This window comes from Poecilia latipinna, unplaced genomic scaffold (assembly GCF_001443285.1).
Source record: "Poecilia latipinna isolate Pla-1442-1.1 unplaced genomic scaffold, P_latipinna-1.0 Scaffold1475, whole genome shotgun sequence".
In the NCBI taxonomy this organism is placed as follows: Eukaryota; Metazoa; Chordata; class Actinopteri; order Cyprinodontiformes; family Poeciliidae; genus Poecilia; species Poecilia latipinna.
This window is the reverse complement of record NW_015114091.1, coordinates 125,106-147,595: the sequence shown is the minus strand read 5'-3', so window position 1 is coordinate 147,595 and position 22,490 is coordinate 125,106. Positions and strand designations below refer to the sequence as shown.

General features: G+C 38.0%; 1 protein-coding gene across 1 annotated transcript; it reads right to left on the bottom strand.

Annotated features, from left to right (window-relative positions):
- Positions 1-106: 106 nt before the first annotated feature.
- Positions 107-21,940, bottom strand: tec (tec protein tyrosine kinase). The gene is made up of 18 exons (XM_015057604.1): positions 21,842-21,940; positions 14,226-14,429; positions 12,627-12,731; positions 11,876-11,957; positions 10,054-10,182; positions 9,736-9,779; positions 9,472-9,650; positions 8,454-8,519; positions 7,150-7,204; positions 6,877-6,959; positions 6,269-6,402; positions 5,418-5,492; positions 5,122-5,293; positions 3,905-4,121; positions 3,764-3,828; positions 3,573-3,691; positions 2,512-2,669; positions 107-1,490 (listed from the first exon to the last, which is right to left on the bottom strand). The coding sequence occupies exons 2-18, from the start codon at positions 14,361-14,363 to the stop codon at positions 1,407-1,409; spliced, it is 1,905 nt and encodes a 634-aa protein (XP_014913090.1). The 5' UTR covers positions 14,364-14,429; positions 21,842-21,940; the 3' UTR covers positions 107-1,406.
- Between the last annotated feature and the right edge of the window lie 550 nt (positions 21,941-22,490).

The following is a 22,490-nucleotide window of genomic DNA, read 5'->3' as shown; positions in this document are numbered from 1 at the left end:
GTGTTTATATGCAGTCTCTGGGGTACGGATGCGTTCATCGCTGAGGTCGACCTGGCACTGTTACCATGGCAAGGAGGATAAACAAACGCACTGAAATGCTTTGGGAGTCTGTTAAAAAAAATTAATTTATTTCAGTTAAGTACATTCATAAAGTTGAAACTCATACCATAATGTATATGTTCGTTTTGAGGTTTTATGGCCCAAGGATAATACACATTACACATTCAGTGTGAGTAGACCAGTAAGAAACTGTACTGGGAGTTGGGGCTCCTTTTGCATGAATTACTGCATCACCAGCAAATGACATGGAGCCCCGAAGCATCACTGACTGTAGAAACGGCTCTTCATGACAACATTAAGTTGCTTTGTAACAACATGTTGTTGTTATAAAGCATAACTGTGTTATACTGTTATAAATATGTTATAAACAATATGTTGAAACAATCTGTGATTAGCAACAACATGTCACTTTAACAAAAGTCTGAAAAGTTAAACTTTGTTTTAGCATATTGTTACAAAGCATTGATATTCTGCTGCAGCAACAATCTATTGTTATAAACAATATGTTGTTACAAAGCAACATTGTTACAAACAGTAATGTTGCTTTATAACAATGTTAAACAATATATTACAAAGCAACATTGTAACAAAGCAACATACTGTTATTGTAAGACAACAATGTTAACAGCAATATTGTTGCAGTATAATCTGTTACAATGTTGAAACCATGTTAAAAATATTATAAAACCATGTAAAGCAACATATTGATGCTTTATAACTCACCATTAAGATTGTTTATAACACTGTGTTATAAAGAGTGTTATAAACATGTTTTACACACCACAATATGATGAAACAATGTGTGATAAGTCTAAAAAGCTTAAACTTTTTTCCCCCCAAAGAAATGTCCAAAACTGGATAGTTTAAACCACTGGCAGGCCACAAAATTTATTTCATTAAAAATGCAAAAATTAGTTATATATATATTTTAGGTTTAATTTAAGTGATGGTTTCACATGAAACTCAGTCTGTGCTGCAGTTAAACCACACCTCGGCTTGTGAGTTTCTTTACTTTCAGTAAGAACTCCAACAAGTAGAAGAAATAAAGCTTAGTAAAAAAATATTTATTTCCACCCAACATGTTGAAACGCCTGGCTAAGCCTCCACAGTCAGAGAGCGTCGCTCAGTTCCCGTTAGCCGTCCTGAACCGGGTTCAGCAGAGACGGAGCAGACGTGGTCGGTTCCTCTGGACGCCTCGACGCTTCATCGCGTTAAGCAGCGTTACTGTGCAGAATGCTGTCCTCCCGTTTGTGGCTTTAAAATATAAATATGTATACCACAGAGCCTTTAGAAAGGTTACGACAGCAGGGTGCGTCTTCAGCGAGGATGAGGAGGAGCCTGGAAGGTCAGCATGAAGAAATACCGTCGTCCTCCAAAACGTCTGAGAGCATCAGGTAAAGCTGAGAGAAAGATGGACGCTCCTCCGGTCTCTGCAGAGAGAAAAATAAAACTTCAGGCACTTCCTCTAGAAAAACAGAGCAGAATCTGGAACTCTTAAAGGGCCGGTATGCGTTTTCCAACCTCATTGAGCCATTTTATACAACAATAAGGTAACTGTGTTGCGCCAAAATGGAACAAGGCACCAAACTAGTATTTTTATCTAGTTTTTAGTGCAAATCTCTCAGTACACTTGAAATGAGACACATTTTAACTTGCAGGTAATTTTTCAGCAAAAAAAGGAGCTTATTTTAGTGTGAAATATTTACTATCCAGTTAACGTTGGTAGAAGTTTTAACTTCCACCAACGTTAAAACTAATGATGTAGTTTTACAACTAATGATGTAAAACTACATCATTAGTTTTACCAAATAGAAAATAGGAATGTCGTAAAGGAAATAAATAAATCTCTGTTTTGGCTAAAAAATATTCCTTTCATCTACAACAATACCGTTTCAAAGTTAAGCATTGAAATAACAGAACAGACCACCAGATGGCGCTATATTCAATAATGAATAACGATTGCTCTGGAAATAAGACCTTTCTTCATCAAAAATACAAATATATTAGTGCTAATTTCCATCTTCACTCCATAAAAACAGAAAAATCATGCAATTAGTACCACTTACAGACAGCAGTGTTATACATATTGTAAAACGTATATTCAATAAAAAGGCAGTTAAAACATAAAAACTCATCCCACTTCTGTCGTTATGTAATCAAGTAGAATCTTCTCATTGACAATAGTCAGAATTTCTTTTTAGATTATTTTTTTATCATTATAATAATATATCAGATTATTTACTTGAATACATATATTTTTTGTTAACTCCATGTTAAAACTTTCTCCAAAGGAGTGCGCGAACTGAAAAATCCCTCCACCAGCATGTAATTTGTGCCGTTTGCTCTGTGAATCAGACGCCAAATTGGAACAGGGCATAAAATCAGTAAAGCAGTGAAATGTTACAGAAAGAGGCTGAAAAGGCAGACATCTACAGTTTTCCTTCCACTTACGTTGTCCCAACAGAGCTGCATGATGTCGTACAAGGCGGGCGGGGCCATTTTGGGCCGGAACAGCCGATGGCCGTTGGTTACCATGGCAACCACTTCGTGATTGAGACTTTGGTCGAACGGCATTTGGCCCTCTGTGAACACCTCCCACATCAGCACGCCTGGACACACACAAACACGAGCGTGTTGATGTCTTCAAATGCACCCTTACATGCTCTTAAATGTTCCTGTTTTAGCTCATCAGACAAGTTTTAACATTAAAAAAAAAAAATGGTTTTCAAATAATTATTTGGTTTATTAAACTGTCAGAACCCAACCAACCCAATGCTTTTGTTGTATTTTTCCAGGTTTTGTTTGTCTGATGATAAAATAATCTGAAAAACGGTGGTGTTCCCACCATCGCTAATCTTCCATTAGCAGAGCTAAATTTTCATTTAGCGCTTTTGCTAACTTTGAAAACACTTAGCACACTTAGCTTCTCCTGGACAAATTTATTTAGATAATTCCAATACTAATTCACTTTTCTGTTTTGTAAACTTTCACTTGGATAAAGTTCAACATCTGTGTTGACGTTTTTATTATTAACTGTTAAGAATTCTTCATTTAGTTGTAAGTTTATATTCATGCTCTTATTTTGAAATGGGAGACGTAGCAGATCCGTTTCCTCTCATATTCTCTTTTCCCCCCTCCAGTAAATGTTTAAAACTACAAACATACAGGAAATAAAACACAGACAGCAGAGAAAAATATATAAATATAAATAAAATAAGGGTAAAAGAGAACATAAAAATTATAATGACAAATTTAAAGTGGTGATTGAGGGTGTATATATATTTTAAACTTTAGTTAGCGCTTTAGAATTAGCTTCCGCTAGCTTTACCATTAGACTCCTCTAGTCTAGCACTAGTTTCTGCTAGCTTTAGCATTAGCTTCCTCTAAATACCATCTTGGTTTGTTGTTTTAGAGTTAGCAGAAGTAATGTTGACTCATTTAAGGGTGAGTTTCTCAGCTCTGTATGGGTGTTGATGTGTAAATGTGTTGCTATGCGGTTCAATCGCCCTCACCGTACGACCAGACGTCCGACTTGCTGCTGAACTTGCAGTAGTTAAAGACTTCAGGTGGAGACCACTTCACAGGAAACTTGGCGCCTTTGGTGCTGGTGTACTGGTTGTCCAAGACGTATCTGCAAAAGGAGCGTTTAAAGACCGCAGATCTGGTTGAGTGATATGAAAATAATCAGAATATGGAGTCATACCTGGCCATGCCAAAGTCAGAAACCTTCACCACCATGGCGTCGTTCATCAGGCAGTTCCTGGCCGCCTTCAGAAGATAAACAGCCCATAAATTAAACGGCAGCAGTGGGTTAGCCCCAATCAGAACCAGTGAAGAGCCGTACCAGGTCTCGGTGGATGAAGTTGTTTGCCTCTAGGTACTCCATGCCTTCGCAGACGTCCAGGCACATTTCGAGCAGCAACCCGGGGCTGAAGCTGCCGCGCCGCTGCCTCAGGTAGTTCACCAGGCAGCCCTGCTGCATGAACTCTGTGACGATGTAGATGGGCCTCTGCTGGCTGCAGACGCCATACAGCTGCACCAGCTTAGGGTGGGACAGCTTCCTGGAGAGACGGCAGGAGAATGACCGGACCGTCAAAAGAAAATCCAGGTTTTTGGGTTCATTCACACCAGTCCTGGTCAGTCCGCTCTAACTGAACTCCAGTTTGTTTGCCAAGACTGTTCGGTTCAATTGTCTGTGGTCTCTGATACTAACTCTGGTCCACTTAAAATCTCTGTCTCGGTTTAGCTGAAGTGAATTCTGATTCATTTCAAATCCATATGTGAACATCAAGCGAACCAGAGCCCGCTCCACAAGCAGGAAGTGGGCTACAGCACAGGGCATTCTGGGTAAATACAACCAAAACAAACACACTAGTCTAGTGCTGGTGGGAGAGATCATTTGTCCATCTTTTACCAAAGATGGACAAATGATACAATTGCTAAAATCTGAGGCTACTCCATCTTTGTTTGTTTTGAAAGTTACGCTGAGTGGCTGCATTTCCATTACAAATGTGCGCAAAATTTGTAGATGTCCCACTAACGTCGAACAAACACTATTTCGGAATTGCTGTGTTTCTGTTAAATAAGAAACAGAATTAAAATCACATGTGTGTTTAAATCACATGATGTCTTTAAAAATATGCCACTGCATGATCCTCCAACTACTTCCTGTTGTCGTCTTCTTCATGGTTTCTGCCAGTAGTAACATCCGTTTGTTGATCATGTGACTCGTATGATGCGAAAAAGTCATTTCCATTGAAGGACAGCAAAATAAACCAATTTTGATAAAAAAACAAAACAAAAAAAAAAACACTTCATCATAGCGTAAAAACATTTTAGAAAAATAAATTACTTTTCCATTAAGCCAAATTTATTTTCCCACCCACTTTGGAAAACACTGGAAATAAGGGTCTCCAACCCAACTCAAATCTTCTTTCTTTGAACAAATCTGATTATTACAAATGTTTTTAGTTGCAGTACCTTTCATTAATCACTAGATGGCGACAATTTAAGAGTACACCACTGAAGTAATTCTAGTTTTGCTCGTTTTCTCGTCCTTACATCATGAGTTTGGCCTCTTCGATGAAGTCCTCCTCGTACATGGCGCCCTCCTTGATGGCCTTGATGGCCACCTTGTGCTGGGACCTCCACATGCCGAGCCTCACCTGGCCGTACTGACCGCTGCCCAGCTCCTTCATGAAGGTCAACTCGCTCGGGTTGATCTCCCACATCTCTGCAGATACAACAGATCCAGGGTTAGACGAAGAGCAGGAAAATACTGTAAAATACGCCAACTAAAGTCTGAAGTAAAGGCCTTCAGCGCTTTAGAAAGATTAACAATAATGGCTGCTACTCACCGTAGCTGAAACCCGCCGTCGACGGACCTGACTTGTCCTGCTTTCCTACAGGATATCTGAGCCTGGCAGCAAGACCTGAACAACAAATAATTCACACATAAATTATCTGCTATTCAAATACTTAAAGGGGCAGTAATGAGTATTTTTCAGCCACATAGTGACATTTTATAGTACAGTCAACTATGTTGCCTTTAGTTGTTATAAAAATGCTACATATATCAAATATAACAAAATAAATTTGACTGCAATTCAACATCTTTAAATGGGGCCTGTCTCTTTAAGAAGATCCTGCTCTGTCTAAAACTTCGCCTCCAGGAAGTCATCCCAGCATGGCTCCACCGTAACGTTTTTACCAGCGTTTCACTGAGAAGCAGCTCCTATAATGAGCTCAGCAGATGCTCATTTCCACCACGTGTTTGCTAATTGCTGCTGGCTAGTCTGAAGGAGCCAAGTTGACTCTAGGACGCTTTGAAATTGCAGCTGGGAGGAGCAGCTTCGGCCTTAAAGGCGGGGCTATGTCCACCCAGGCGTTTTGCACAGTTGGATTATTGCCATGGAGATTAAAGGATTTCTCAAGCAGTCATGAAATAATCAATGTTGTAATATGATGTAAAGCTGAAAAAGTTAATTTTACATGACACTGCCCCTTTAAGAATTAAATCCTCTCTGTATCTCACACCAAATTGTATTGAAACTTTGAGTTTAATTAAACAGCTATTCAAAGAAAGAAAATAGAATATAAAGTTTAGATGTAATGTTGGTGCTAAGTATTGGTTAGCATAGCATGAATTTACATAGAGATAACATTGGTTAGCGTCGGCTAAGCTTCGTTCTGCTGGGTTTTTTGTTACCGGCTCCGTTGTGGCTGTGGTACTCGATGAGTTCAGGGATGGAGCTGAACAGGTGTTTCTCAGCCAGGTAAAACTTTCTGGGCGTGCTTCGCGTCTCTTTAATGTGATAATGTTTAATCATTGGACCTCCTTCCCTACAAAACACAACAAAACAGCAGATCAGAGGGAGAAATAGAAACAAATCCATGTTAAACTGAAGCCGAAACATTTGGTCTGTAAGCAAAACACAACATGGGGAGGAAAACTATCACTGCATATCTTTTGCTATGTGTTACAATGGCCTAGTCCAAACCTTCCAAACCTACAGCTGGGAGCCTGAGGTAGATATTGGGGAGCTAAACTTCGGCTATGATGTAAAGAAAAATGGTTGAAATCTTAAATCAGTCAAGACAAAATGCCAATATTAATACTCAACACAACTGAGGTTAAATGTTTAATTTTAATTTAAAAAATGGGCTAAATCCGGTCAAATCAGGGGTTTAAAATATCTGAAAAGCTAAATTTTAATTATATTAACCAACAAAGGTTTTGTCAAGAATCTAAAACAGACAAAACCAGCAGAAACTAGTTCTTTAAAAAGTGAAATTAAAGCAAACATGGATTATTACCCAGATCCTGCTTTGGTGTAAAGAGAGACGGTGTAAGTAGACGGATGGCTGGAGTCTCTCACTATGAAGGCTCCTTCTTTATCCTGCAGGGGGCGACAAACACAAACAAACCAAAAATATCGGTCATTTTTCTTTAGCAGACAAACTGCTTGATATTTAACTGATGAGATTTAAATAAAAGCTTCTGCATCTGAATTAGTCATGTTATGAAGGTTTACATTTGATAAAATATTAAAAGTAAAGAAGCAGAAAATAAAAATAATAAACACTGACCTCCTTCCTCAGCAGCTCCTCAGCCATGTTCCTGTTTACGCCCTTACTGTACCATCTGAAACAAACATAAGACTTTTATCACTTCTAACACTTAATCTGAGAGATTACCTTATATTTAGTAATAAATGTCAACCTAAATGTGACTTCTATTTTTTAAAAATGCATGACAAATTCAAAAAGTTCTTGTGAAACAAACAACTTTCTTTATGCAGGTGAGGAATGTTTAGGTTAATATTTGTAGCCTTTACAGTAAAACTAGCACATTAAAAGCACAATAGTAATTTAGCTGCACTGTGACTTAAAAAAACACATATTATTTGTAAAGAATTCAAATGTTTGCAAATTCTTACAGCAAATCTAACTTGGACACCTGAAATATGTAGCAGAAATGCTACCTGGCGCCCTATTGGCTGGAGTTAGCAAACCAGCCAATCAAAGAGCTGCATTTATTTTTCCTTGGCGCTGACTGGCTGAATCCTCGAAGAGCGGAAATAAAATAAACTGTAAACGTTAGCTTCTGCGTTAGCTCTAACGGTTTCTACAGCCTGTATTAAAGCATATTAAGGTACATTTGGTGTTTTTAATATTAAAATAAGCCGTTATAAGCGTTTTTAGAGGATAATTAAAGTATTTGCAGGCAACTGTAGTTCCTACTTCTGTCTATAAAGGAGGAAAACGTTTTAGCATCCAGATTTAGCAACAAGAAGGAGGCATGAGAGAGTTGGCTTATCCTGGGCTAGCTCTGTATCTTCTGCTTTAGATTTAAACTACTGGACAAACTCAACACTTTACCTCTCTTTCTTCTTCTACTACTCTCCAATGTTGAATTATTTGCAAACAAAGTTAGTGCTAACCTTGTTTTTGTCAGTTAATTTTCTCCTCATGCTTTCATTGTGAAGGGACAGTTTTTAATCACATCTCCTGGTTTTATCCTGATCAGCTAATGAAATAAATTCTCACTGAAATTTTAAAGGAAAACGTTTAGGATGAGAGGGAAAATGCCCTCTCATAATGTTAAATAATACATTTTAACAAAAACCACATGTGCAAAACCTGCAGGCACTCCTGCTGTTACTTCTACATCAGCTGGAAATAAAAATAAGTTTCAGTTTAAGCAGAAACAGTCATTAAAGTGAACATTTACATTCATTACATTAAAAAAAATCTTCATACTCGATCTTTCTTTCACTAAATTTATGATCGGTGCGAGTTAGTAAAGTTAATGACTGATGAAAGCTGCAGACGTTTAGATTAAATCAGCAGCAGGTTTCAACTTTGAACCAGGAAATATTTAAGCCACTTACGCGAACTGCACCAGGTTCCCAGATGTTTTCCCCGTCACGTAGTTACTCGGGATGTAGCCTTCCTCCCTGAGAAACAAACCCAAAAATCTACTTTAAAAAGTACAAACAGTGGAAAAAAAACTAGTTTATTCTGCACAAAGTGTAATTCCTTACATATTTAACTGAAAAACTGATTAATTTAACCTCTTTCCCTACTGAGGCGTCCAGCTCTTTATATTGAGATTATACACTGCAAAAACATAAAACCTTGCCGAATATTTCTGGTCTGATTTCGAGTGCAAATATGAAATGAGACAAAACTTATAAGTAACTTTTCTGTAAGATAAAGGAGCTGCTTTCTATAGCTTGCTGATAAGTTTCCATTAAGTTAGTTTTGTCTTATTTCAAGTGTACTAAGATATTTGCACGGTAAACGAGAGAACTACTAGGTGAGAGTTTGTGTTTTTGCAGTGCACACGCCTGAAAAAACACCTGGTTCTCACTTCTTGTGAAAACCAGGTAGATTACATCATCTGCATCCTTAACAACAAAGTTCTAGTTTTACATTAACTAGCTTGAGCTGCAGGGTCAGCAGTAGAGCATGTATCCATTTGTGAAAAGCACTTAGCTATGAAAGGTGCTAAACAGAGTTTACTTTACCATCCCTACTGTAGCACAAATTATGAGCAAATTTACCCACAAAGAAGTGAGATGTTAAATTTGTCGAGGGATAAAGTGACAGGAACTACATTTGTGACATGAATAGAACGACTTCACTGAGATACTTTAATCATCAAACGTACAGTTTTTTCTTGATAGTTTATAAATATACCATTCTTGGTGTACATGGCCTAAATCACACAAAGATTTACAATAAAAATGTTTAGATTTTTTAAGTGGAAAAATATGACCCCTGATTGCTTTAACTTGATGATTTTGGCTCACAATGTAAAAATGGAGGACATTGAAAAGGTTCAGCCAAAATGGCGGACAGTTAAAGTGTTTTGCGTGACCTCTGCTCCGGTGTGCGACCTCTCACCCGTACTCGTTGCGCGCCCTGAACCAGTTGGCGTCACATTTCTCCAGGATGACGTACTCTCCGCCGCGGACCAGCTTCAGGTCGTGCGGCTCCATCCCTGGGAAGTCGTAGAGAGCCACCACCACCTCCTCGTCATCCTCGTCTTCGTCCTGCGGGACGGGAGGAGGACGGGGCCGGCGCTGCGGACAGCAGGACAGAGTGTTTGCGTCAGCGTCTCTGCTGCTCCTGATTCAGCGGCTGCTGCTGCTCGATTTGTTTACTCACCGTGTTTTCCTGTCCAGGAATCGGAGGCAGAGGTTTTCTGGAAACTAGAAGAAGAGGAACAGAAACCGTCAGTGAAGCAGAAAGTTTCAATGTTTCTGTTTCGTCTTTACTGGCTGGATCACTGTGACCTTTGACCTCAAGCTGAATGGTTCTCAAGAAGCTTTAAATGTTACACTTATATATATATATAACATTTTTCCTTCCACTCAACTTTTTATGAATATGCATAGAAGCACACCATAGCTGACTAAATTAGTTGACTGACTGATGACGCTGCGTCACACTGAACAGGAAGTGACATCATGAGGCAGGTCTTACTGTCTCCTAACAGGTTGTACTCCTCGCAGCCCGGCGCCTGTTTGTCAGCCTGGCGACAGCAGAGCCAGACGCCCTCCAGCCAGAACTGGGGGTGAAACTTCAGCAGCACGCCTGTGTTGTGTTGGATCTCTGGAAGCAGCAAAAGAACAAAAGATTAAATGAAGGAAAAACTAAGAATAATATAGGATTTTTCTGCTGAATTAATAACTTTTTGCCTTTATAAATCACTTTTTCTCATTGTGTGAACAAATTACGTAGGTATAAATTTAGTTTCATGCTTAGGGTTTGATGTCGAAACAGATAAATTGACCGACTGCAGCGGATCTTTGTTTGAAAATCAAACCAGATCAATCTACAGACAAAGGGTCCACTTCCTGCCGAGTTAGCGCTTTGAGATAAAAAGAAAGAAAACGCGACAGCACAGTGGAAACAGAGGGGGCTGCAGAGAAACCAGCCTCAGCGTGCGGTTCAAAGTGTGAAAACGTTTCAGGGCATCTGCTCTCAACGCCATGATCATCAGAATGTGATCAAACAAAAACATTATGGAGGTAAACAGAACCTCATCCGGTCCAGTAGCTGCAGAACAACGGCGTCCATTACTGCCCAACATCAGGGGAGATTAAAGGTGACCCATTATGCTTCCTAACAAAGCAAAAGTACTTGGTAAGATTTTGTACTTTTGCAGCAGATGCTGTACATACAACTTAGAATACCTCTACGGCCTAGACAAAACATGAAAATAATTTTTTCTGTAATAAATCATTCAGACCAAGCAGCTTTAAGGTGTCTTTTCACTTTAAATCCAAGTAAGCTGCTGCTGGCCACGCCCCCAAACTCCAAATTTACACTTTTACATTAAAAATGGCTGCAAACAGATGAACTGGTATGGTTTCTGGATGGTAAGTCAACAACAAAACACTTTGTCTTTTCCACCAGCCATTATACAGCTGACCAAGTGTGCTGGAGTTCCACGTCGGTTGCTAGGTTACAGGTGGAATTCTGCTGGGGTTGCTAGGTAACGGGTGGAATTCTGCTGGGGTTGCTAGGTAACGGGTGGAATTCTGCTGGGGTTGCTAGGTGACAAAATGGTTAATCTTCCAAACACCAAAAAAAAATAAAAAAGTAGAATAGAACAGAATATACTTTATTGATCCCGAAGGGGAAATTGATTATTAGTAGACAAGCTATACCTTCCAAGATGACCGATAAAAGATGTAAAATATATATATTTTAAATATATGCATACATAAATGTGATGTATTTTAAATATGACTGAATAAAAATAAATAAATAAAAAAGTAACATTAACTAAAAAACAACAAAAAACATCTAAGTGATTTTTTTAAGCGCCTGTGTTTTTAGAAGCAGATGAGACCAAAATGAAAGTACAAAAAGGGAACAAAAATATGAATTTAGCATAATAATCCCCCTTTAAACTTTTTTTTCTGATTTCCAACAGCAGCCTGGCAGACGACTTAATTGACCAAATATCTTAGATAAAATCTACAGGAAAAAAATCCATGAAAATAAAATGTTTTCACCAATGATTTGGAGTTAAGTTCTGAAGAAAAGTCCAGCGTTACAAAACTGCTGATGAGAGCCGATGGGAAACAAACTGATGGATGAAAGAGTGAATTTTCTTTTTCCAAACTTATCCAGACCTGGAAAACACTTGAATCAACTTCCAGGCTTTCCCAGGGAACCTTTACCCCCTGGCATCGTGCCTCTTGGTTATAAACCACTGGAGGCAGCCATCTTGGTTTTTCCCATGATTCATCTGGTAAACTTTCAGTTTGACTGGTTCTTGTTTTTATTGACCCACCGTGTTTGAGCATCAGGACCCACAGAGATCTGCTCTTCTGACTGGGAGCGAAAACATACAGCGTGTTGGTATCGTACACAACCTGGACACAAACACAGAAACATTCAGGAAGATTTGGTAAGATGTGGTGAATCTAAAGAAGTTTTGGTCCAAACCGTCAAGTTTTGAACAAAAAAGGACTAGAAATGTTCTTGTTCCTCCTCAGCAATAAACTCAACATGCAATACTTTAAACAAAGTAGTGAGACTTGATGGTGGAAAAAGATGTGTAAATTATTATATTATTTTTAAAAGGAATACTTCTAAAACCAGTTTAAACTTTAAAAGCCACTCTTTCTTTTATGGAATGGAGGAACTGGGGAAAAAATGCAGATTAAAGTGACAACAAGATAAAAATCCTGGAGAAAGCGACTTGGCAACAAACTGGGAAAATAAAAGTTAAAATGTAAAATAATAAATCCAGTTAACAGAGTTCGGCATGTTTACGGTCAGTTTGTCTGACCAGGAAGCTGTGAAGGACGGAAAAAGGACGTTTGTAGGTAAGAAATGTGTGGGAGTGACTGCAGTTCCTCTATTCAATGAGCCGAAACGCTGATCTGCAGGTTAAAGCAGCTGCGGCTCGGCTCTGCCAGCAGCCGGTTTTCTCTGATTGTTATCTTGGCGCAGATGCATGATGCCTTTTCATCTCCAAACGTGATGAGAACATCAGTTTTCATCGTGCTTTAGCAGAATGCTGCGTGTTTTTGATTTACCTGGAATGGGTATTTGTTCTGGCAGGGGATAATCCCACCTCCATTCTTCACGATTTCCACACATTTGATGCGACTCAGCTCCACCGAGCCCCTCTTGAACTTCTTCTGTTGGTGGAAAAAAATGCGTCAGAAATGCTTTTTCTGTTTCTAACATGTTACTGTCAGTCGACAGACAATTTGGTTTCTGAGCTGGAGTTTATCAGATGAGTAATAAGCAAACGCTTGTTTCATTTCTTATTTTTTTTTAACTTGATGATGATGATACCTAAAAAAAAACTAAAACTGTAATTTCCTCTAGAACAGTTTTTGATTTGTTTATCTGCCTCACTGTAGAGACATGTGGGCGTAAAACTGAATTTCTCTCAAACCAAACTGCATGCGAACTGCAACTGTACAGTAAAATAAAAATGTTTAGATGAAAATGGAATCCTTTTAAATCTACATGAATAATTTCTGCATAGTTTTATGTCAGATTTAGGCTTAAAATAATATTAAAGTTGAAGCTGAACCTTCAGAAACACATAAAGACAATGATAAAAATCAGTCTTCTATCGCCTTCCAGACCTCTCAGGTTCTGGTTCTGGCTCTGCATCCCCAGAACCAGAACCAAACACAGAGAAGCAGCATTCAACTTCTATGCACCACAAATCTGGAACAAACTTCCAGAAAACTGCAAAACAGCTGAAACCCTGAATGCCTTTAAATCTCAACTAAAAACTTCAAAATAACAACATTTTGAAGTGCATTTGCTTGATGACAAACACTGAAAAAAACACAAAATTGTACCAAGTAAATGTATCTGGTGTCTACTTTAAATATCTCACTACACTTAAAAGAAGACAAAACTAACTTAAAAGTAACTTTTCAGAAATAAATAGTACTTTCCATCAATATTAAGGAATTGTTTTACTTCAAAAGCTCCCATTTCTTTCTGAAAAATTACTTTTAAGTTAGTTTTGTATTCTTTTAAGTGTAGGAAGATATTTGCACTAGAAACTAGACCAAAATACTTGGTAAGACTGTGTGTTTTTGCAGTGTACAGGCTACATGTGGGCCTGTCATGATAAATTTTCCTGGACAATAAATTGATCCAAACTTCCTACTACAAACTTAACCTGTTGGTCTCAGGTTGTCATTCACAATGACAGGGGTGTCAAACTCCAGTCCTCAAGGGCCGCTGTCCTGCAGTGTTTAGATGTGCCACAGGTAAAAAACAGTGGAATGAAATGGCTTAATTACCTCCTCCCTGTGTAGATCGGTTCTCCTGAGCCTTGCTAATGACCTAATTATTCTTTTCAGGTGTGGTGCAGCAGAGGCACATCTAAAAGTTGCAGGACAGCAGCCCTTGAGGACTGGAGTTTGACACCCCTGTCACGAGAGGACCCAAATTTGGGTCCTCTGTCTGTCACTAGAGGACCCAAATTTGGGTCCTCTAGTGACAGACAGGTTAAACTTGTCATGTGATTAATTTATTTTGCACTGTGACAGGCCAGCTACATGTTCACCAGATTTCTATTCAAACTCAAATCCTGTGTTTGTGTGTAAAGCTGAGCTGCCACCATGTTGTTGTTTTTAAGTAAAGCAGGCAGGAACAGAGACCTCTGGTTTCCCTTCGTAGTACGTCAGCCTGGTCTTGGTGAGGACAAATACTCGTTCCTTGTAGTTCAGCGGCGACGTCCTTTTCTTCTGCTGCGAACGCTTGATCAGCGTCTCCTGCAGTAGCTGAACGGCACTCATTCTGGCTCCACCTGCAGCATCTGTCCGTCAGTCCGTGGCGCTATGCCGCGAAGGGACGGAGCTGGGCTGAGAGGAAATACGACAGCAGTGACTTTAAACGTCAAAAATGGCCTAAAGACGCATCATTTCTGGAAAAATATTAATCTTTTACATTCCAACCTCAACTTATAAAGTATTTCATTAGTATTTTATGACATAAATTAGAAACAATATGTATTTTCTGGGCACAGTGACATTTTGTAACATAATAAAGTAACTATGTCACCATCAGCTCTCATTAAAATGCTGTGTATGTCAAATATGATGCCTTGAAATTGGGCTTCTGTCTCTTTAAAGGGACAGTATCATGTAATGATGTTATTCTCGCATCATAAACAAACTGGAGTGATGACTTGATTCCCTCATGCATGTTTGAGAAATCCTTTAATCTCCATGGCAACCATTCAGCTGTGCAATATGCCTGGGTGGACCTAGCCCCGCCTTCAAGGTCGAAGCTCCTCCCCCACCCAGCTCCTTCAGACTAGCCAGTAGTAATTAGCAAACCTCTGCTGAGCTCAATAAAGGAGCTACTTCTCAGTGGTAAAAATGTTGTTAAAGGGTTAATAGAGAAGCGATGTTGTGACAACTTCCTGGGGGCGGAGCAGTAGCTTCTTAAAGAGACAGAGGCCCAATTTCAAAGACATTAAATTACGAATTTGAGTTTCTTATAAGTCATATTTGATATAGTTAGTATTTTTATTACAACTGAAGGTAACAGTTACTTGATTGTGCTATAAAATGGCTGGAAAATACAAAATACTGTCCCTTTAAGAAGATCCTGCTCTTTCCAACATCCTGCTTTAGTGAAGTTATCACAGTCTTAGCAGCGTTTCAGTTTGTTTTGGTCAAGTTTTACACAGCTGACTGGTTGCCAGGGAAATTAAAGTGTTTCTCAAACATTTTGAAGCAATCAAAGCAACACCCCAGGTATGTTTATGATATGAGAATAACATTATTACACAAAGTCAATTTTACAGAATCTCAGAAATAAATATAAACATGCTGTTTTTAAAAACTGGGAAGCAGCAAATATGAAGATCAGACGTGACCAAAGTTGAGTTTTTTTTGTCTTGGATGCAAAATGTTGAAATGAAGAAAATTTTAACGTTGGTCATCATCATCTCAAAAAACCTGTTGGTCCTGACAGAAAGAGCAGTTCAGCAGGAAAATGGCATTAAACCTACAGCAATAGATATTAAATTACTTAAATCAAAGCATATCCATGTGTTAGAATGGCCTAGTCAAAGTCCAGCTTGAAATCCAAGTGACAATCTAAAGGACGATCTAAAATAAAGTAACGTTTACATCGCATTTTGAAAACAAAAGTGGGGAGAAACATCTCTCAGTGAAACTGGTAAAAATATTCACTGAAAAAAAATTCTTGCAGCTTTTAAACATTTCAGCCTGGAAATTCATGTTAAACTTTCTCAGATTTAATTTTTTTATGCTTTGAAAACCACGTCCACTGTCGCCACATGCTTGCTCAGGAGGAAGAATAAACCGGCAAGCTAATGACTGAGTTTCCTTAGAAAGAAAACTTGTTAGCAGTTGGAGAATAAACAGATTTTACAGGATTAATTATCTGTTATTTGTATATAAACTGAACCCGTTTGTCAGGAACCGGCTGGGTTTACTGTGAATTGTGCTGTTAACATTCACTGAAACTTGTTCCTCCAAAATTAGTTCCACAAAACCGAAACAAATGGGTCGGTCATTTATAGAACCGGGTCAGCGTGACCAGAAAAACCTTTGAGAGGAAATCGTTCTGCACAGACAGAAAAGGAAGAAAACCTCCTGCAGAGAAAGAAACCGGCTCCTGAACCAGAACTCGAGAAGTTTTCCTAAAAAGTCGACCCGGTCCGTGTTCGACTTCAGCTTCTGGACCGGGTCTCACTTTCGTCTGTGTTCTGGACAAATGCAGCTAAACGGGACGTTAATCTGCTTTGATTTTTAACAATTTCCTCAAAAACGAAGTCACATTTTGGAGAATCCTTTCTAAAAAATGTGGAACAAAAATCAAAATATTACGAAGAAAGCAGATGTTGAGTATCGGGATAAATTTTACTGGATGATTAAAAGTCCCAGAAGTTTTTGCGATAAACAATAGTACTGTTAATTTGAGACCTTTTTCAAGTCACATAATGGTAATAGTAATACAATAATATGACAACGTATTAGGGAAATTCTGGATAGAGAAAAGGAGTAAATTTTCTCAAAAATAATTCGTTTTGCCAAAATAATTTTAGCAAAATTATTAGGAAATCTCTGGATTTGAAAAGTCAAAAATGTGCAAGAAAAAAAATCAGAAATTTTGAGATTAGTTCCAGAATGTTTTCTAGAAAAAGTTTTTTATAACTTGAAGTTTTGTCTCAAAAATTTCAGATTAATGTCAAAATTTCTGAATTTTTTCCAGAAGATTTTCAACTTTTCAAACTATGAAATTTCCTGATAAATTTCTGAGATTAGTCTCACAATTTCAGAATTTTTTCTAACAAATCTTTGACTTTTCAGACTCAATAATTTCCTTTATTTGTCTAGCAAATTTTTGGGATTAATCTCAAAATATTTGAGTTTTTTTGACAACAAATATTATTTCTATCTACAACGGCTCTCAATAAGCAATCAGATCCTCTCAAAGATCAATAACCTTTATATTCTAACAAACGTGTAACACTGGAACTAGAAGCCATTAAAATATCCAAAATAACATCAAAAAACAAATAATGGGGACAGAAGTCTGTAAACTAATTTATTCTTCAAAAAAAGGCAAATTGAGACCAAAGCACATTAACTAACATTGCTCTAAATGCACCAGAACTGGACAATTTGCCATTTTCCAGCTTTTGTACCTTAAAATCTGGTCGGTTTTCCATCTTGAACTTCCTCCATTTTGGTTTCAAAGCTACAAAATGTCCCTGAGAAAATAAATCTCACTTATATGGTCACCAATTTCTCATGAGTCACTAAGAGCTGGTGACATATTTCCTCCTTAAAGATGTGAAAATATTCAACCGCATCCAGGGGGTCAAAGGTCGCAAGTGCCAACTGAGGAGGTGGCGTTGACAGACCCAACCAGAGGAAAAGTTTTCAGTTTAGAGTCACTTTTCACACGTTTACTCCAGATCCAACAGAACCAGTTTCACTCCAACAGAACCAGTTTCACTCCAACAGAACCAGTTTCACTCCAACAGAACCAGCTTCACTCCAACAGAACCAGCTTCACTCCAACAGAACCAGCTTCACTCCAACAGAACCAGTTTCACTCGCAGAGTTTCCACTGGATATAATTTATGCAAACTGAAATAAGTCGACATTACTCATATATTTACTAGACGATAAATCGTCCCAGAAGTTATCGCGATAAACGATAACATTGTTGTTTTTAGACCATTTTCAAGTGATACAACAGAAATAATGGCATTATAATTTCAGAACATGTTCTTAAAGATCAATAAACTTTAAATTCTGATTAATTTTAAACACTGGAGCTGGAAGACATTTTAAATATTCAGAATAATAAAAAAAACCAACCAAAACTAACACTTGAATTATGAAGTATCTGAAAATAAAACTGTCCTTCAAAAAGAAGTTAGTTGGAACCAAAACACCAGACTGAAGACTTTTATCATCCAGTTCTTGGTAGAAAGTGAAAAAACAATAAATCATGCAAATGGAAATTATTGATTTTGTTTTCATTTATCATGTGATTAATTGATTTATTGTATCAGGCCTGATGGTGACATTGTAATCTGTGTTTCATCTGCATAGTTTTGACAGATAATCTTATTTCCTGTAATAACCTGAGCGAGTCGGAGCATGAAGATACACTGCAAAAACACAAAATCTCACCAAGTAATTTTGGGTCTAGCTTGAGTATCTGATAACACTGGAAATAAGACTAAACAAACTTATAAGTAACTTTTGGCAAGACGTAGGAGCTGATTTTAAGTTAAAAAAAATCCTTAATATTGATGAAAACTGTTTGTTCCATTGGAAGATAAATTCTCTTACAACAAGAAAAAATGTTTTGTTACAACTTAAATAATCTGCCAACAGAACCTGAATTTCTTTCCCAATTTTAAAGAATTATTAACTTAGAATAAGCTCTACATCTTGCTGAAATTTATTTGTAAGTTAGTTTAGCCTTATTTTAAGTGTAATCAGATATTCAAACTAGAAAATTCTTGGTAAGATCTTGTGTTTTTGCAGTGTACCGAGTAAAAGGGGTCCTGGTATTGGGCCTTGCGGTACTCCGTATGTAATGAGACGTTAACTGGAACAAATAAATCCCTTTTCCTCATTCTAAGAAATTATTAACTTAATCTCTTAAATCTCGGTGAGAAGTTACGGGAAAGTTAGTCACTTCACAAAAAAAAGACAAAACGAGAAACTAGATAAATATGGGAAAGAATGGAACATGAAACATATGTAATCTAAATAATTAGAATAATAACGCATATTGAATGTAAAACTTTGTATTTGCACATTGTGGATTTCATTGTTTGCAGATGATATTGCGATATATTAGAGAGTGCAGAGAAGAAACTCCCAACATAACCACACATCTATAATCTAAATCTGAATTATCATGACATTTTACCCCAACAGAAGAAAGAACGAAACGAATCGACCTTTTCGCCTCCAACTCAACGCGATTCCAACATCCATCAGCGCCGCTGATAAGAGAGAAACTCAATTATTACTTCCTACCTCTGAGAAAAATGTCATTTCTAGGTTTATCAACATGACCATCAGTTTTTTATTCAGTGGGATAAAAGAAACGCACTTCCTCAACAATAAGGACAGATAAGCAGCAACCTCTGCAGCCACCAATCACATTTAAGACTTAAAATTAACCAAGCAGAAGATGTTACTTTTACAGAATAGATGTTTACCGAGAGGAACTGAAAGAGAATGGGGTTAAAGCTGCGTTACCATAACAACAACAAATCCGCTCAGAACCGCAGCTCGGGCCGGCAGAGACCCGGTAGCAGCTCAGAACAGGCTGGAGGAAAAGGAAATGCATTTTTTAAGTCTCCAACAGGAAGAGCCAGTTTTATACTGATAATATTCAACTCCAGAAACACTTTGAAGGGTTTTTCCTTTAATTCACCAGAAATTAGTCTGGATACTCGTCTCTTTTTAAAAAACAAACAGGAAAGCTTTGAAAACTGTTTGGAGCAAACTGTGAATCTTTTTAGGTTGATGCCAAGTTATGAAACGGAAATTACTGCTGCGTAACAAAATGTATTCATGACTAACTGGAGTTAGTTTCAAGAATTTCTCCAGAACCTATGACTGAAACCGATGCGTCAACATCCCAAATAGACTTTAACTCCCATTTCTGGAACCAATTTTACCTTTTTAATGCAATTTGGCTAAAATGTGCAAAACTTCTGCAGAAAAGAGCTGAAATCCTAACATTTGCATATAATTATTATTCATAGTAAACAACGTGGCTACGCAGTTTTTAAATCAGGATTTCATTCATGAAGGGAGAATAAAACCGTCGCTCTACATGAAAACCTAATTGCCCTCTGAACTGGAAAACCGGTTGTGCAACGATTGGCAGCAACGGTTGCCATAAAGTTATTTCAGGCACTCAAGAGTTCAAAGTTGTTAAAAATGTTTTGAAATTCAATTTAAAACACTTTATTTATCTAAAAGGTCATTAAATGTTGTTATAGCTCATATAATCTGAGTTTCTTCAAACAGTTGTTGTGGACGGCTAAGAACTTACAACAAGAAAAAAAAAATACTGACTGCTCCAGTAGCAGTCAGTATCGCAGCGATTTTGAAGAAGCCTCTGACTGAAGACAGTCTAATGACTTCCTACCAGCTCAGTGTTCAGGCAGTAGACATGATATTCCAAATAAAACAGAAAAAGTCCAGGATGACATCATCAGCTGTTAGCTAGCTCTGCTAATCCTCCTCCTTTGCTTTTGCCGCTCCTCTCTAAATGTTTCTGCTTCCCTCTCTGCATCCATGAAGCTCCTTTCATCGCCCCCAGGTCATAGTTCAGATATTATTTGAGATGCTAATGAGCTGCTCCCAGTTGTAAAAACAACACCTTGTTGCCACGGTGACGCATAACAGCCCGAAAGTAAAAAAAAGAAAAGTGAGAGCAAAGATCGTTCGGGCTGCACAGCGTCCAGAACCGGAGGGAGAAATCGTCACGGAGATCCGAGCGACCATCCAGAGGCTTTCTGGACGTTTGAGTATTTCTGAACTTCAGAGGCCGTCTTACCTCAACGCGCAACGTTAGTTTGGAAACATTTAGTCACTTAACTGCTGAATTCATCGTTGGAAAACTGACCTTTGCACTTAATCAGGCTTTTTTTGTTTAGTTTTAGATATGATTGATGATTTTAAACTTTTAATATGACAAAAATCTGGAAAAATGGAACAATTATCTGAGGCATGTGTCAAACTGAAGGCGCGGGGGCCAAATATGGCCCGCCAAAGCGACTTATGTGACCCTCTTGATTCTCAATCAAATCAAAGCAGTTTTTATCTTTATAATACCAAATTAAGCAAATGTGAAGATATATTAAATATTAAAAAATAGTTATTGCAGCGATTTATTAAAATTTTAACAGATTTTTAATTGGTTTTATCAAAATATTCTGGCACAAAATGCATTTGACACCCCTAATTTTACAGATTAAATATTTAAAATACCCAAATACAAGCAAACATGGGAGCAAAGATGAGGTAAAATATGTCATAATTAATCTGTTAATTGATGTAATGACCATCTGCGGCGGCAGCCATCTTGGACTGGGCATGAACTTGACAAACAGTCACAGGAACCTCAGAATAAATGAAGCGTTCACCTGAAACCAGCAGATCCGCTCAAACATCACGTTCTCCTCTGACGTCATCAGCATATACACCTTTGTCGTTGTTTTTGTTTACACATTAAAACAAATATATATATATATTTCTGTCATTTAATGCGGAGGAAATCCAGAGTTTCTCAGCCAGCTGTGTTTGTGTTAGCAGCATTTTTAAAGTTCATTATTTTTGTAGAGATTCATAATTGCTCAAATCTGCGTCGTCGAAACAAGTTTTTGATTAAAAACATTTAAATAAACCGTCTATGGAAGCCACGGTGCACAAGTTTGACTAAAACGTGTTTCCGACAGCACTTGAACGCAACACCGGCGTGTTCGCACCTGTCCGCAGGTGTTTTGAGTTTACATTCAGACCCGTTTGCAAGCAGAAACAGGAAAACAACACAGCAAAGCTCGTTCTCCACACCCTGGATCGATGCCTCTCTGATTGATTATGTCTCTTTCATTGATGTCAGATCAGACTGAGTGATTTTTAAAGTTCCGATTCTGATTTGTTTGGGTTTTCCACGCCGCCAGAGTGCGTTCAGAACCGAACCGGCCGGGTTTTCTCGGGCTGTGAAGCGGTAAAATGATCCGTCTTACCTTGACGCGCCATGCTCCGGGTCGCAGCCGAACCTCTGGCCCCTCACGACGCCGATGTGAAGCAGCAGGATTGAGGAAATGAAGAGGGAGGGAAGGGGGCGGACACGCAACGCAACGCACTAAAAAAAAGAAAGAAAAACTTCCTCCTGTACACATGCACCACCGCAAAGTCACATAGACCGAGAGGAAAGAGGTCACGGTGTGAAACTGGGACGATGGATGGAAAATATGTGAAATTTACACAAAATGGAGATTCGCTGCGAGAAAGATGTTCGTTATAAATTTACCAGGAAGTCAAAGTTTGATAGAGGATTTTAATTATCTATTTATTTATTATATAATTAATTTATTTTCATATTATTTCAACATTATTTTCAACATTTTATTCTTGTAATATTTTGCATTTATTCTTAAAGTATGATGACTTTTCTCGTATTATTTCAAGTTTTTTCTCAAAAAATGTGAGTGTTCTGGTGATATTATAACGTTATTCTCATAAAATGATGGCTTTATTTATCCAAAGATATTTAAGGAACTGAGAGTTTTATCGACCACCTAGTTGAGTTCATATAAACCAACTATGTTTAAACATCAACATACTAGTGGTAATAAGTAGCCTAAAGATCAGCTTTGTGGCCAAATATCTCCA